This window comes from Gadus chalcogrammus, chromosome 17 (genome assembly GCF_026213295.1).
Source record: "Gadus chalcogrammus isolate NIFS_2021 chromosome 17, NIFS_Gcha_1.0, whole genome shotgun sequence".
NCBI lineage: Eukaryota > Metazoa > Chordata > Actinopteri > Gadiformes > Gadidae > Gadus > Gadus chalcogrammus.
This window is the reverse complement of record NC_079428.1, coordinates 39,999-52,500: the sequence shown is the minus strand read 5'-3', so window position 1 is coordinate 52,500 and position 12,502 is coordinate 39,999. Positions and strand designations below refer to the sequence as shown.

At 49.0% G+C, this 12,502-nt stretch overlaps 1 protein-coding gene across 2 annotated transcripts; it reads left to right on the top strand.

Annotated features, from left to right (window-relative positions):
• The first annotated feature begins 1,951 nt into the window (after nucleotides 1-1,951).
• On the top strand, nucleotides 1,952-6,562 carry znf16l (zinc finger protein 16 like). Of its 2 annotated transcripts, XM_056575944.1 has the most exons (4): nucleotides 1,952-2,225; nucleotides 2,673-3,414; nucleotides 3,677-3,889; nucleotides 5,741-6,562. In XM_056575944.1, the coding sequence occupies exons 2-4, from the start codon at nucleotides 2,691-2,693 to the stop codon at nucleotides 6,445-6,447; spliced, it is 1,644 nt and encodes a 547-aa protein (XP_056431919.1). In that variant the 5' UTR covers nucleotides 1,952-2,225; nucleotides 2,673-2,690; the 3' UTR covers nucleotides 6,448-6,562. The 2 variants fall into 2 exon arrangements, with proteins under 2 accessions (XP_056431919.1, XP_056431918.1); XM_056575943.1 differs by lacking the exon at nucleotides 1,952-2,225 and having other exon boundaries at nucleotides 2,282-3,414.
• The last annotated feature ends 5,940 nt before the right edge of the window (nucleotides 6,563-12,502 follow it).

Genomic DNA, 12,502 nt, shown 5'->3' with positions numbered 1-12,502 from the left:
GTGCTTGTGTAGTGAATAATGAGTACTAGTATTCAGAGGGATGTGTCACTATAGTGTGGGTAGTGAATGGTGAGTACTAGTATTCAGAGGGTGGTCTCACTATAGTGTGGATAGTGAATGGTGAGTACTAGTATTCCGAGGGTTGTGTCACTATAGTGTGGATAGTGAATGGTGAGTACTAGTATTCAGAGGGTGGTCTCACTATAGTGTGGATAGTGAATAATGAGTACTAGTATTCAGAGGGTTGTGTCACTATAGTGTGGATAGTGAATGGTGAGTACTAGTATTCAGAGGGTGGTCTCACTATAGTGTGGATAGTGAATGGTGAGTACTAGTATTTAGAGGGTTGCGTCACTATAGTGTGGATAGTGAATGGTGAGTACTAGTATTCAGAGGGTAGTGTCACTATAGTGTGGATAGTGAATGGTGAGTACTAGTATTTAGAGGGTTGTGTCACTATAGTGTGGATAGTGAATGGTGAGTACTAGTATTCCGAGGGTTGTGTCACTATAGTGTGGATAGTGAATGGTGAGTACTAGTATTTAGAGGGTTGCGTCACTATAGTGTGGATAGTGAATGGTGAGTACTAGTATTCAGAGGGTGGTCTCACTATAGTGTGGATAGTGAATGGTGAGTACTAGTATTCAGAGGGTAGTGTCACTATAGTGTGGATAGTGAATGGTGAGTACTAGTATTTAGAGGGTGGTCTCACTATACTGTAGGTAGTGAATAGTGAGTACTAGTATTTAGAAGGTGGTCTCACCATGCTGTAGGTAGTGAATAGTGAGTACTAGTATTCAGAGGGTGGTCTCACTATACTGTAGGTAGTGAATAGTGAGTACTAGTATTTAGAGGGTGGTCTCACTATACTGCAGGTAGTGAATAGTGAGTACTAGTATTCAGAGTGTTGTGTCACTATATTATGTGGGTATTGAATAGTGAGTACTAGTATCCGTAGTACTAGTATTGAGAAGGCTTCTGTCACTAGTGTTTGGGTACAGGTTTCATGTTATTCCATTCAATATTTAGACTCTGTCTATGAATGTTTCTGTGACAATGAAGGTAACCCTTACCTGTCCTTCTGACCTCTAACCCTTACCTCTCCTCCTGAACCCTTACCCTGACCTCTGCACTGACCTTCTGGAGCAAGTTCCAGAGATATGATTCAAGATCTCACACACAAGGACACACACACACACACACACACACACACACACACACACACACACACACACACACACACACACACACACACACACACACACACACACACACAAGGACACACACACACGGACGGACGGGGAGACAGCGTTCTAAGCCCCTCCTCCCTGTGGCAACAGCCTCGTCCACCAGGGCCCCTCCATGTTCACAACATTGGTTGCTAGGAGACACTCTCAAAGGTCTGCTAGGAACACTTTCAGATGCATCCTCTAGCTACGGGTCAAAAGGATTGTGTTTAATCTAATAATTAGTCATTTAATCTTTAATTGCACTGGCTCCCCGTCTCCTATAGAATTGATTTTAAGGTTATGTTGATTACTTATAAAGCTCTAAATGGCATAGCACCTTCATATATCTCTGAGCTTTTTAAATCCTAAACCGAAAAGGAACCTTAGATCTTCAAACGCCATTCTTTAACTGTGCCCAAAGTGCTCCACAAGCAAAGCGGAGAAGCTGCCTTTCTCCATTATGCACCAAAGCTATGGAACACCCTACCTCTGTATGTATGTATGCATCAAGCAGGCGAGCTCAATGGATATCTTAAAAAAAAATCTAAAAACATACCTATATATGAGAGCTTTTAGCAACAGAGGATGGGTTGGGTAATTCTTTTTTTTTTTTTTTTTCTTATAGTGGTAGTAGAGAATGGTGTTAAATGTTCCTGATTGTGTTGAATCTTTTGAAATGTAAAGCACTTTGAGCTGCATTCTGTGTATAAAAGGTGCTATACAAATCAAGTTTATTATTATTATTATTAATTACACATCTTATCGAGGGTTTACCAAACATTTACCTTATGGGGAAATAAAGGTCTGAAATATCTTGCAGAAATGGGAATGTGATCATATCCTCATCGTTGTACAACGGCCAAATCCCTGAAAGAACATCGAACAGAAGGAGAATGAACTGCAGCTGTGTGTTGAAGAACGGCGCCATCTAGAGGCGCTACGGCCGATTACACCCACAACACAGATCAGAGATCATCTTCATCACATCTGAAACAGGTCTGGAGACAACTACACCAACAACACATATCAGAGATAAGCTTCATCACTAAAACAGGTCTGGAGGTCGGCTTCATGTGTTCTGTAGCCTATTTAAAAGGAGATATTCTGAATGATGATGTTGTTCTACTACCACAACCACTAGGAAATAACCAACCAATGGGCTCACGGGAGTCAGTGTCTATCAATAAATGCAATGTTCATAATTGGGCGGCGGTGAGTGTTCACAGACAGACAGCGATACTCCCAGTACCACGTCCAGGATCTACTGGGACACCAGTACGCATTCCGCTCCAGTCCAGGAGAAGTGGGAATGCTTCCCGTACCGGGAGTGCCCGGCGGGGGGCGCCACCTCCAGCCGGGGACCAGAGAGAGTCTTTAACTCGTTGGTTTATTTCTGGATTCTTCAGCATCTCAACACCTCCTCTGGCCTCCTCCACCCCGCAGACCTCCTCCAGACCCGCGATGAGCCGCAGACGGACTCATAGCTCCGCGGACGGCCTGTCGCCTGACCTCCACGCCGCCTTCATGGAGACCCAGGCCCCCCCGGGGCCCCCCGGGCCCGCGGGCTCCGCGACCCGCAGCCACGGGGATTTCCTTGAGTCGGACACCGACGAGGAGCTGCTGTGCTCGGTGAGCGACATCACGGAGCACCTGGGGAGGAACGTCGCGCTGGTACTGGAGACGGCGCTCACCGAGATCCGCAAGATGGTGAGCGGGAGGATCCGCGTCCTCAGGCTGGAGCTCCGGGAGAAGACGGACGAGATCGAGGTCCTTAGGGCTAGGCTGGAGACCGTGCAGCGGGACGGCAGAGAACCTTTCCCGGGCGGCTTGTCGGTGGAGGCGTCGCTGCTCGGCTTCAGGAAGCACGGCGTCCCCGACCCGAGGAGGATGAAGCCCGGGGTGAAGAAGGAGAACATCAACGCTATCTGTGATTACCTGATGAAGGACAAAAATGCGAAAGGTAGCGATCTGGAGGGCGACCACCAGAGCGACCCCCCAGCGGCCGACAGAGAGCCTCAGCCCGACCCCCTCGGCCTGTGGCCAGACAGCGGGATGGCCGGCCCGGCGGCCGGGGACGGGGAATCGGACTCGGCCGAGGACATCTTCAACATGTTGCCGTCGGGCAGCAAACGGATCTACGACTACGAGTGGATGGCGGGGATGGAGTACACTGCTGACCTGAAGGGTTAGTAAACATACTCTAAAACCAGTCTAAAACGGTTCCAATGAGATCACTAAAGCGCCAACCCGCTCTGCCAGTTCATCGTCTGTGTTCATCATGTCACCTATATTATATGAGATTATGTATGCATGTATCTATATATATGTGTGTGTGTGTGTGTGTGTGTGTGTGTGTGTGTGTGTGTGTGTGTGTATGTGTATGTGTGTATATATATATATATATATATATATATATATATTTAAAAACACAATTCCTGTTGTATCAGGAATGAGGGAACCCAAGTGCGAGCAGGGTCCCGAAGAGGAGACGGAGGAGGAGGTGGACCACTCCGCTAGTGAGGGGGACAGCGTGGAGCCGGCCCAGAGCCAGGCCCCCCTGGCCCTCCACCAGCCCCCCGAGTTCCACATGGAGGCCCCTGAGTCCCCGCGGGACGGGCCCCGGGACCCTGGGCCGGGCAACGCAGACCGCCTGGAGACCGGTGGGTGATGAGCCCCATACACAACACAACACAACATAACACACAACATTATACACAACACAACACACAACACATCACAACATAACACACAACATATCACAACACACTACACATCACGATGCACATCACAACACGATGCACAACATACAACACAACACACAACACAACGCGATTCACAACACAACAAGATGCACAACACGATGCACAACACACAACACTACACAACACACAACACAACGCGATTCACAACACAACAAGATGCACAACACACAACACTACACAACACAAAACACAACATAACACACAACACATCACAACACAACATTATACACAACATATCACAACACAACACATCACGATACACATCACAACACGATGCGCAACACAACACGATGCACAACAGACAACATACAACACAACACGATGCACAACACAATACACAACACAACACAATGCAAAACACAACATATTACAACATGATTCACAACACCTCACGATGCACGACACAATGCACAACATGACGCACAACTCAACATGATACGTAAGAACATAATAGGTCACCCATGCAGCTTTATACGTGACCCATTGGGGAGGAGGGAAGTGGTTAGGGTTAAGGTTATTCCTGAGGCACCGTCACATCACTGGTTAGATATGACGTACCTTCATCTATAACGTTGATATTTTTGTATCAACTTAATCACCTGAAATTAATGTATGGTTCTGCGGGCTGTTGGGTCGTTGTCATAATGAAACGTTGTTCTGGTGGAGGGAAGGGTTCCGGAAGAGGTTCTTAAGATCATGTGACCCGTTTCCTTTAGTTCCTTGAGAGCATCTAAGCAAGCGTTCTGCATCCAGCTGGGAGTTCAGTAGTCTGGCTGAACGGAAGTGGACAGCGTCTATTGCCTAGCGTCGGATTTCACCGCTACTCCTCCCCTTCCGGATGCTGGCATTTCCCCCTGGCACTATTTTGCATGGACACCGCTGCTGCTTCCCGGGCTTAGCCCCGCCCTAGATGATTGTGATTGGTTTAAAGAAATAAAAACAGTTTCCCCACGGATAGACGGCTCGAGATAGCGTGGTTCCAGACCATTGTACTTGCTGTAGTTTGGTCTGGCTTTGCGAGACTAGGAGTTCAGAGACTTCAGGCCGCCTTAAGGAGGAGGGACCAGGAAGAGGTCCTGCATCCTGTTAGGAGTTCAGAGTCTGCAGGCCACCTATAGGAGGAGGGACCAGTAAGGATGCATCCTCTGTCCAAAGGAGTTCAGTCACCATGTCGGCCAAGCCTATTGTAGGAGAGATAACAACCCACAATGGAGTTTAATGTCATATGGCTTGATTATCTATGTATGATAGATTTAATGTGGAACTGGAAAGGAAGTGAAGGGAGGTGATTGAGCTGGATATGGTTTGTTAATATAGAACTGAAACAAGTTGGACTGGTTATTACAGAGGGCTAGACATTAAGAAGATGAACGTCTGTATGGTCTATGCTTCACTCTGTTAGCCGTTTCAGGCACAACGTCTTGTCTGAATATGTAAAAACGTATGATCGGCCCCAAATGGATAATATGCCAGGGGGGATATGGAGGAAGTCTGGCTGCGTTGGGATTGGATCACAATCCATCCACCATCTGATGGACAATTGGCCTCCACTAACCCATACTCTACTATAGAAAGCACTTGCAGACGGTCCCTACAACCTCTACGATAGGGAGAACTTGCAGACGGTCCCTACAACCTCTACGATAGGGAGCACTTGCAGACGGTCCCTACATACTGTACTACAGAGAGCACTTGCTTTAGTTCTGGGCTGCTGGCGGTCTAACCTCCGGTCCCCTCTCCTCTCTGCAGGGCCACAGTTCAGCAGCCACCACTACATCTGCCCGCTGTGTGGGACCTTCTGCCCCGACTCCCTGTTCCTGGAGGAGCACCTCAAGCTGATCCACTCGGACGTTCCGGGCGCCCAGGCCCTGCACGCCATACAGTCCACCTCCGCCTCGGCGCTGGGGGAGCCCAGCGGGGACCCCCGGAGGGCGGCCCCCCGGCCCGTTGAGGGGGTCCCGGGGCCGGCCGCCGAGGCGGGGCCGGACGGGGCCCGGGCCTGGGGGCCCGCCCGACGGGAGCTGAAGACGGACGGCGGCTACGAGTGCAGCGACTGCGGCCGCCACTTCAACTACCTGGGCAACCTGCGGCAGCACCAGCGCATCCACACGGGGGAGAAGCCCTTCAGCTGCCCCGAGTGCGGCGAGCGTTTCAGGCACGCGGCCCGGCTGAAGAGCCACCGGCTGGGCCACAGCGGAGCCCAGAGCCCCTTCCCCTGCCCTCAGTGCGGCAAGGGCTTCTCGGTGCTGTCGGGCCTGAAGCGGCACCAGCGCGTGCACACCGGGGAGAGCCCCTACGCCTGCCAGCAGTGCGGCCGGCGCTTCAAGGAGCTGGGGAACCTGTACACACACCAGAGGATCCACAGCGGGGCTACTCCCTACTGCTGCCAGCACTGCGGACGCAGCTTCAGGCACCTGGGCACCTACAAGAGCCACCGCTGCACCCCCACCCAGTAGCTGGGGCCCCGAGGCACTGGGGCCATCCCCCCCTGGCCTCAGCAGAGGGGCGCCCCCCCTGCCTGCTGAGCCCAGTGGGGGACAGCCCCCTCTAGTGGGGGTTGTCCCCCCCTGGCCTCAGCAGAGGGGGACCCCCTGGCCTCAGAAGGCAGAGGGGGACCCCCTGGCCGCAGCAGAGGGCGACCCCCTGGCCTCAGTAGAGGGGGACCCCCCCCCTGGCCTCAGTAGAGGGGCGCCCCCCCTGGCCTCAGTAGAGGGGCGCCCACCCCCTGGCCTCAGAAGGCAGAGGGGGACCCCCCCCTGGCCGCAGCAGAGGGGGACCCCCCCCTGGCCGCAGCAGAGGGGCGCCCCCCCTGGCCTCAGAAGGCAGATGGGGACCCCCCCTGGCCGCAGCAGAGGGGGACCCCCTGGCCTCAGAAGGCAGAGGGGGACCCCCTGGCCGCAGCAGAGGGGGATCCCTCCCCTGGCCTCAGCAGAGGGGGACCCCCTGGCCTCAGAAGGCAGAGGGGGACCCCCCCCTGGCCTCAGCAGAGGGGGACCCCCCCTGGCCTCAGAAGGCAGAGGGTGACCCCTGGGACCCCAGAGCCAGCAGTGGGGACCCCGGGGACCCCAGATCCAGCAGCGGGGTCCAGAGCCTCAGATGTGTGCTTCTTGGTGTTTCTTCCCCATGGAGGTCATGGTGGGCCTACAGACTCTGCTGGTCATCCACCTCTCATTCCTTTCACCAGTGGAACGGATTAAGTTTCCCTGCACTTATTTACCCACAAGACCCATGGTTCATTCACTGAAACTGTGGACCATCACAACCTCAAGAGCTTCTCCAACACGTAGTTCCTGGGGGCTGGGAGGGCCCTACTGCCTCTAGTGGTGGCTCAACGTAACAACACGTAGTTCCTGGGGGCTGGGAGGGCCCTACTGCCTCTAGTGGTGGCTCAATGTAACAACACGTAGTTCCTGGGGGCGTGGAGGGCCCTACTGCCTCTAGTGGTGGCTCAACGTAACATGTAGTTCCTCTGGGCTGGTAGGGCCCTACTGCCTCTAGTGGTGGCTCAACGTAACAACACGTAGTTCTCTGGGCTGGGAGGGCCCTACTGCCTCTAGTGGCTCAACGTGGTATCTCGTATCTCTGGTGAAGTTGTATTTCATCACAATACTGCTTGGTGCTACGCATACAGAGTCATGTTGCCATTGCAATTATTTTAAAATGTTCAAATGTAACCTATATTATAAACCGTGTATCATTTTTTTATATGTTTGCTTATATGAACAAAAGTCAGAATAACAGGAGTCTTTTGTGGTACTTTTTATTTAATCGATTTTCCACATTTATTGTAGTCCAAGGAAGATAACGAAATCATGCATTTACTTTTGCAATTCTCCGTTGCTAGTTGAGTGAGGGACGCTGTGCTCCCAGTGCGACTCGTGGTAACTGAGCGTCTGCATTCTAATAAAGTGCTGTCTTTCTGCGCTCTCTGGTTGTTTTATTCTTCACCAGTTTCAAAATAAAAGCAGTCGGCTGTAGGTTATTAACAGACATAACGTCATTTTGTTGTCTACCCAAATCACTGATCCTGCAGAGGATGTTAGATAGGGTTAGGGTTAAGGTCAGGTAGCACCAAGAAGCCAGGAGTAGCTTCTGGGTTAGGGTTAGGCAGCACCAAGAAGCCAGGAGTTGCTCCTTGGTGCTACGATTATCTTCTGAATCAGATCAAAGATCTTCTGATGTCCTTTCAGCCCACATGGCCTGTTGTAGTTTAAACTTGCTAATTAGAAACGTGTTTTTAATCTTTTTTATATGAATATATTCTGCTTTTAATTAGAAACAGGTTTATAAACGGTAAATGACAGTGGTTTAGCATTATTTAAACGGTAATTGATTGACAGTCCTTAAGTGAAAAGGTGTGTGTGTGTCTACATCCGACAGGCACAAGGGACGGGGCCAACCCAAACCCAGAGGAGGAGGAGGAGGTCCCCTGGGGGAGGGTGGATGGTGTGTCAGTGTGAGGACCCTCCTACATCTGGGGACACTGTAGAAGGTCCGAGTGCCAGAAGCTCGATCCAAAAACACTCCTATTGGGTTGGAGCCAGCGGGGGGAAACGTAGCTTTGTGGTAGTATTGTTGTGACTGCCAATGTAAGCCCCATCAGTACCGTCCAGACGCCAGGCCTCGTTGAACCCCCATGCACTCTATCGTCACACCATCCTCTCCTTTGGATTCCTCTGTAGGCCATTCCTATATCCACACCTCCTTCCCACTCCACCTCCCAGTAGACGTGGGCAGTCAGAGCCTCTCTACACCTGGTCCCAGTAGTCAAACCTCTCTGGAGGATCAGGAACCCCTCGCTCCTCTCTGGTTAGGGTGAGGATGGCTGTCTCTGTCTGCCGTCCTCAGACACAGCCGTCTGTTGGCTGGGAGTCGGGTCCAGGGAGAGCTCACAGGCATCTGACAGAGACAAGACAGACATGAGGTGAGATCCGACTGAGGGACTCTTCCCTCTAGGGAGCAGCTATGGGTGTGGCTTGGGAGAGAGGATCGGCCAAACTTCACAGTTTAGCGGCTTAGGTTGTAGCTGCATTGGTTCAATAAACGGCCACGCTTCATACTGATCTTTTTGAATATTTATTTTCTTTTAAACTCTATCTAAAACGGTAAACTTTAATAAACAGAAAAAACACTGACAACGTTAGCGCCATAAACCTAATACAGAGTCCATCTTCTTCTGAAACCCATGAGAAAACCGTGACTGGTTTTATATCTCTGATGGCGCGTTTTCCCATAATTCCCTGGGATAGATATTTAAACAAACTCTTAACAAAAAGCAATGACACAATATCTATTTTTAACAGCACAACTTAAATCATGAATTCAACAAATAATAAAATCATGAATTAAACAATTAATGTAAATACATATTTAAATCTCTGTAATGTCCAGACTGTCTCTGAGACACACTCCCACCAGCTACTATAATTTATGATACATTCAAATAAATCTTGTAACTTCTTAATCAATTATGAACACGTGTAAGACCTTTAACTCATAGCCTTCTTGATTCTCACTATAGCTGTATGTGGGTTTTAAATGAACTACAGACAAACATCTCATTTGCTTTCTATGAGTACAACTAATTTATGAATGGGACGTGCAAGTATTGATGAATTAGTAAGCCTTTGACCCCTTTTGTTTAAACTCCTATTTCCTATTTGCACTGAGGCCTTCCTTACCAGGCCATCTTTGCCTTTGCATACTTCAGTTACTCTGCCGAGTCTCCACTCACAGCGAGGAATTCCTTCCTCTTTCACTATTACTACATCTCCAGGTTTTACATTTCTCCTAGGAGAATGCCAACGCTGTCTGAGTGCAATGTTTGCCAAATACTCTTTCCTCCATCTCCCCCAAAACTGTTCAGCTAGGTACTGGACTTTGCGCCATCTTTTCTTGGCGTACAGGTCTTCTGCTACAAATATTCCTGGAGGAGGAAGTGGAACTGTGGCCTTCATGGTAAGTAAATGGCTTGGGGTAAGTGGATCTAGAGCGTTGGGATCGTTTATGCTATCAGTAGTAAGTGGGTGGCTATTTACTATTGACATTACTTCTTAACCCTTATAAGGTGTTCGGGTCTGTGGGACCCGTTTTCAGTTTTTAGCTTTATAAAAGTGATACAAATAATTATTTTTTTTAACTAAGATTCATTGGCTTTGGCTCATTTTCTGTGAGGAACATGAATCAGAAAACATTTTCAATGACCCCCCCCTCTATACCCCCCCATCACATTTATATTACACACAGGGTGTTCGGGTCCAGTGGACCCGGAGCTGTTTAAGTGTGGAAATCATAGGTTCTGTGCACCCTAATTTTCCCTTCTTCCTCTCTGTGTGTGTGTGTGTGTGTGTGTGTGTGTGTGTGTGTGTGTGTGTGTGTGTGTGTGTGTGTGTGTGTGTGTGTGTGTGTGTGTGTGTGTGTGTGTGTGTGTGTGTGTGTGTGTGTAAGGTCTGCCTCACTTGTATTCATTTCAAATTACTTGAATGGAACTTTAGACATTTGGGTATAAGCAGCATAGCAGTCAGGTAGCTATTTAAAGCTATAATAAACCGCGTATTTCGTTTATGTAGATAAAGCATTATGAAAAAGTTTGCATGCACAATAAAGCATAATGCAGGAATAGTGCCCCCTCTGCCGGTACCTCTTCTGATAGGGAGGGACTGCCCGATCTTCAACCGGCTGTGGAACCCGGAACGGGGATCCCGACCCCGAAGAGAGCCTCCCCGCCGCGCCGGAGGGTACGCTCGACCAGCCTACGGGGCCACGCGGCGCCCGGCGGCGACGTCAGCCGAGGACCAGGTCTCTGACGGGAACGGACCCACCCCTCCAGGTTCCCCGGTCCACGCCGCAGGAGCGGTAGTTTTTGGAAAGAAGGAGGAAAGGCAAAAGTACTCTGCCTTACTCGAAAGAAAAGGCCTAATAGCAAAAGGTGTGGTAAAAAACCTCGGTGTCCTTATAGATAACTTAAATTTTAGCAGTCACATTAAATCAGTCACAAAATCAGCATACTTCCATTAGTGGGCAACTAACACAGTATTAAAAGACGTTCCCGGAATTCAGCCGTGGTGCAGAGGTACAGCCACTCCGAGCTAGTGGCATATTGAGCTTCCCCCAAATGCGCTGTTTTGGTGTCTAGCTATAATGCAAATGAGGAGCGAGGCGGGTCAAGGAGGAGGGTGGGGGTGTGGCCCTGAGCGGCTTGCAGCCACGGTACCATGCGCTCTGTCTGGATGTATCGCAGTCTCGTTGTGGAAGTACAAGAGACGTCAAAGAACCGACAAGAAACACTTGCGTTAAAGTGTGTGCATTCACACACACATGTGGCGCTCGCATGGTCGTGTCTCATTGGCGGGCCAACGTCTCTGGGCGGGCCAGGCAGAGTAAGGGGAGGAGCTTAGATGCTTTGTGACAACATACCTAAAGACATTCCAAATCAGCGTGCTTGAGCCTCCGTTTTTTCCAAAGGCGAGCAGAACAGCTAGTGCTCGTTTTACACTAAACGTAAGTTTTAGCCACTGGGGGACCATAGGCAGGCTAGGGTAACTCATCTTTATGTTAGATAACTTAGAAAACATGAAAAAAATGTCATGTCATGGGACCTTTAAAAATATCAACAAACTTAGAGGATATATGTCTAAGGAGGATCTGGAAAAAATCATAGATGCATTCATCACTAGTAGGATTGATTATTGTAACGTTCTTTTCACAGGACTTCCCAAAAAATTTATAAAACCACTTCAAATGATGCAGAATAGTGCAGCCAGGGTCCTCACTAAAACAAGAAGGAGAGATCACATCACCCCAATCTTAAGGTCCCCGCACTGGCTCCCAATTAGTTAAAGAATTCATTTTAAAGCACTTCTGCTAGTTTTTAAGTCTTTGAAGGGGGTTGGGCCAAACTACTTGCATGACATGTTTAAGCAATATTCCCAAATAAGGTCCCTTAGATCACAACATAAACAATTACTACTGAAACAGACCGTCAGAACAAAGCAGGGTGAAGCAGCTTTTAGCCACTATGGTGTCCATCTCTGGAACCAGCTTCCAGAGACCATCAAAAACTCCCCCACTGTCACCATTTTTAAAACAAGAGTTAAGACCAAACTCTTTTTAGATGCTTTCGGAAGTTAATGCACATTGTTTTTATACATCTTTTTTCTATTTTCTCCATTTTTACTTTTAAATCAACTCTTTGCTGTTGGTATTCCATCTATATTTTACATTTGACTTTGCTAAAATTGTGTATGGTTCCAAATTTGTACTTTATTTTATTTATTCATTTTATTTTTTCATTTTGCATTTGTTTGAAGCACATTGAATTGCCACGTGTATGAAATGTGCTATACAAATAAATATGCCTTGCCTTCCCTTGGAATGTCTTGCCATCAAGTGGGCATTGGACAGCCTTCGGTATTATCTACTTGGACGGAACTTTGATTTGGAAATGGACCACCGGGCATTGAGCTGGATCAACTCCATGAGGGATAAGAACTCCTGTGTCACCAGATGGTA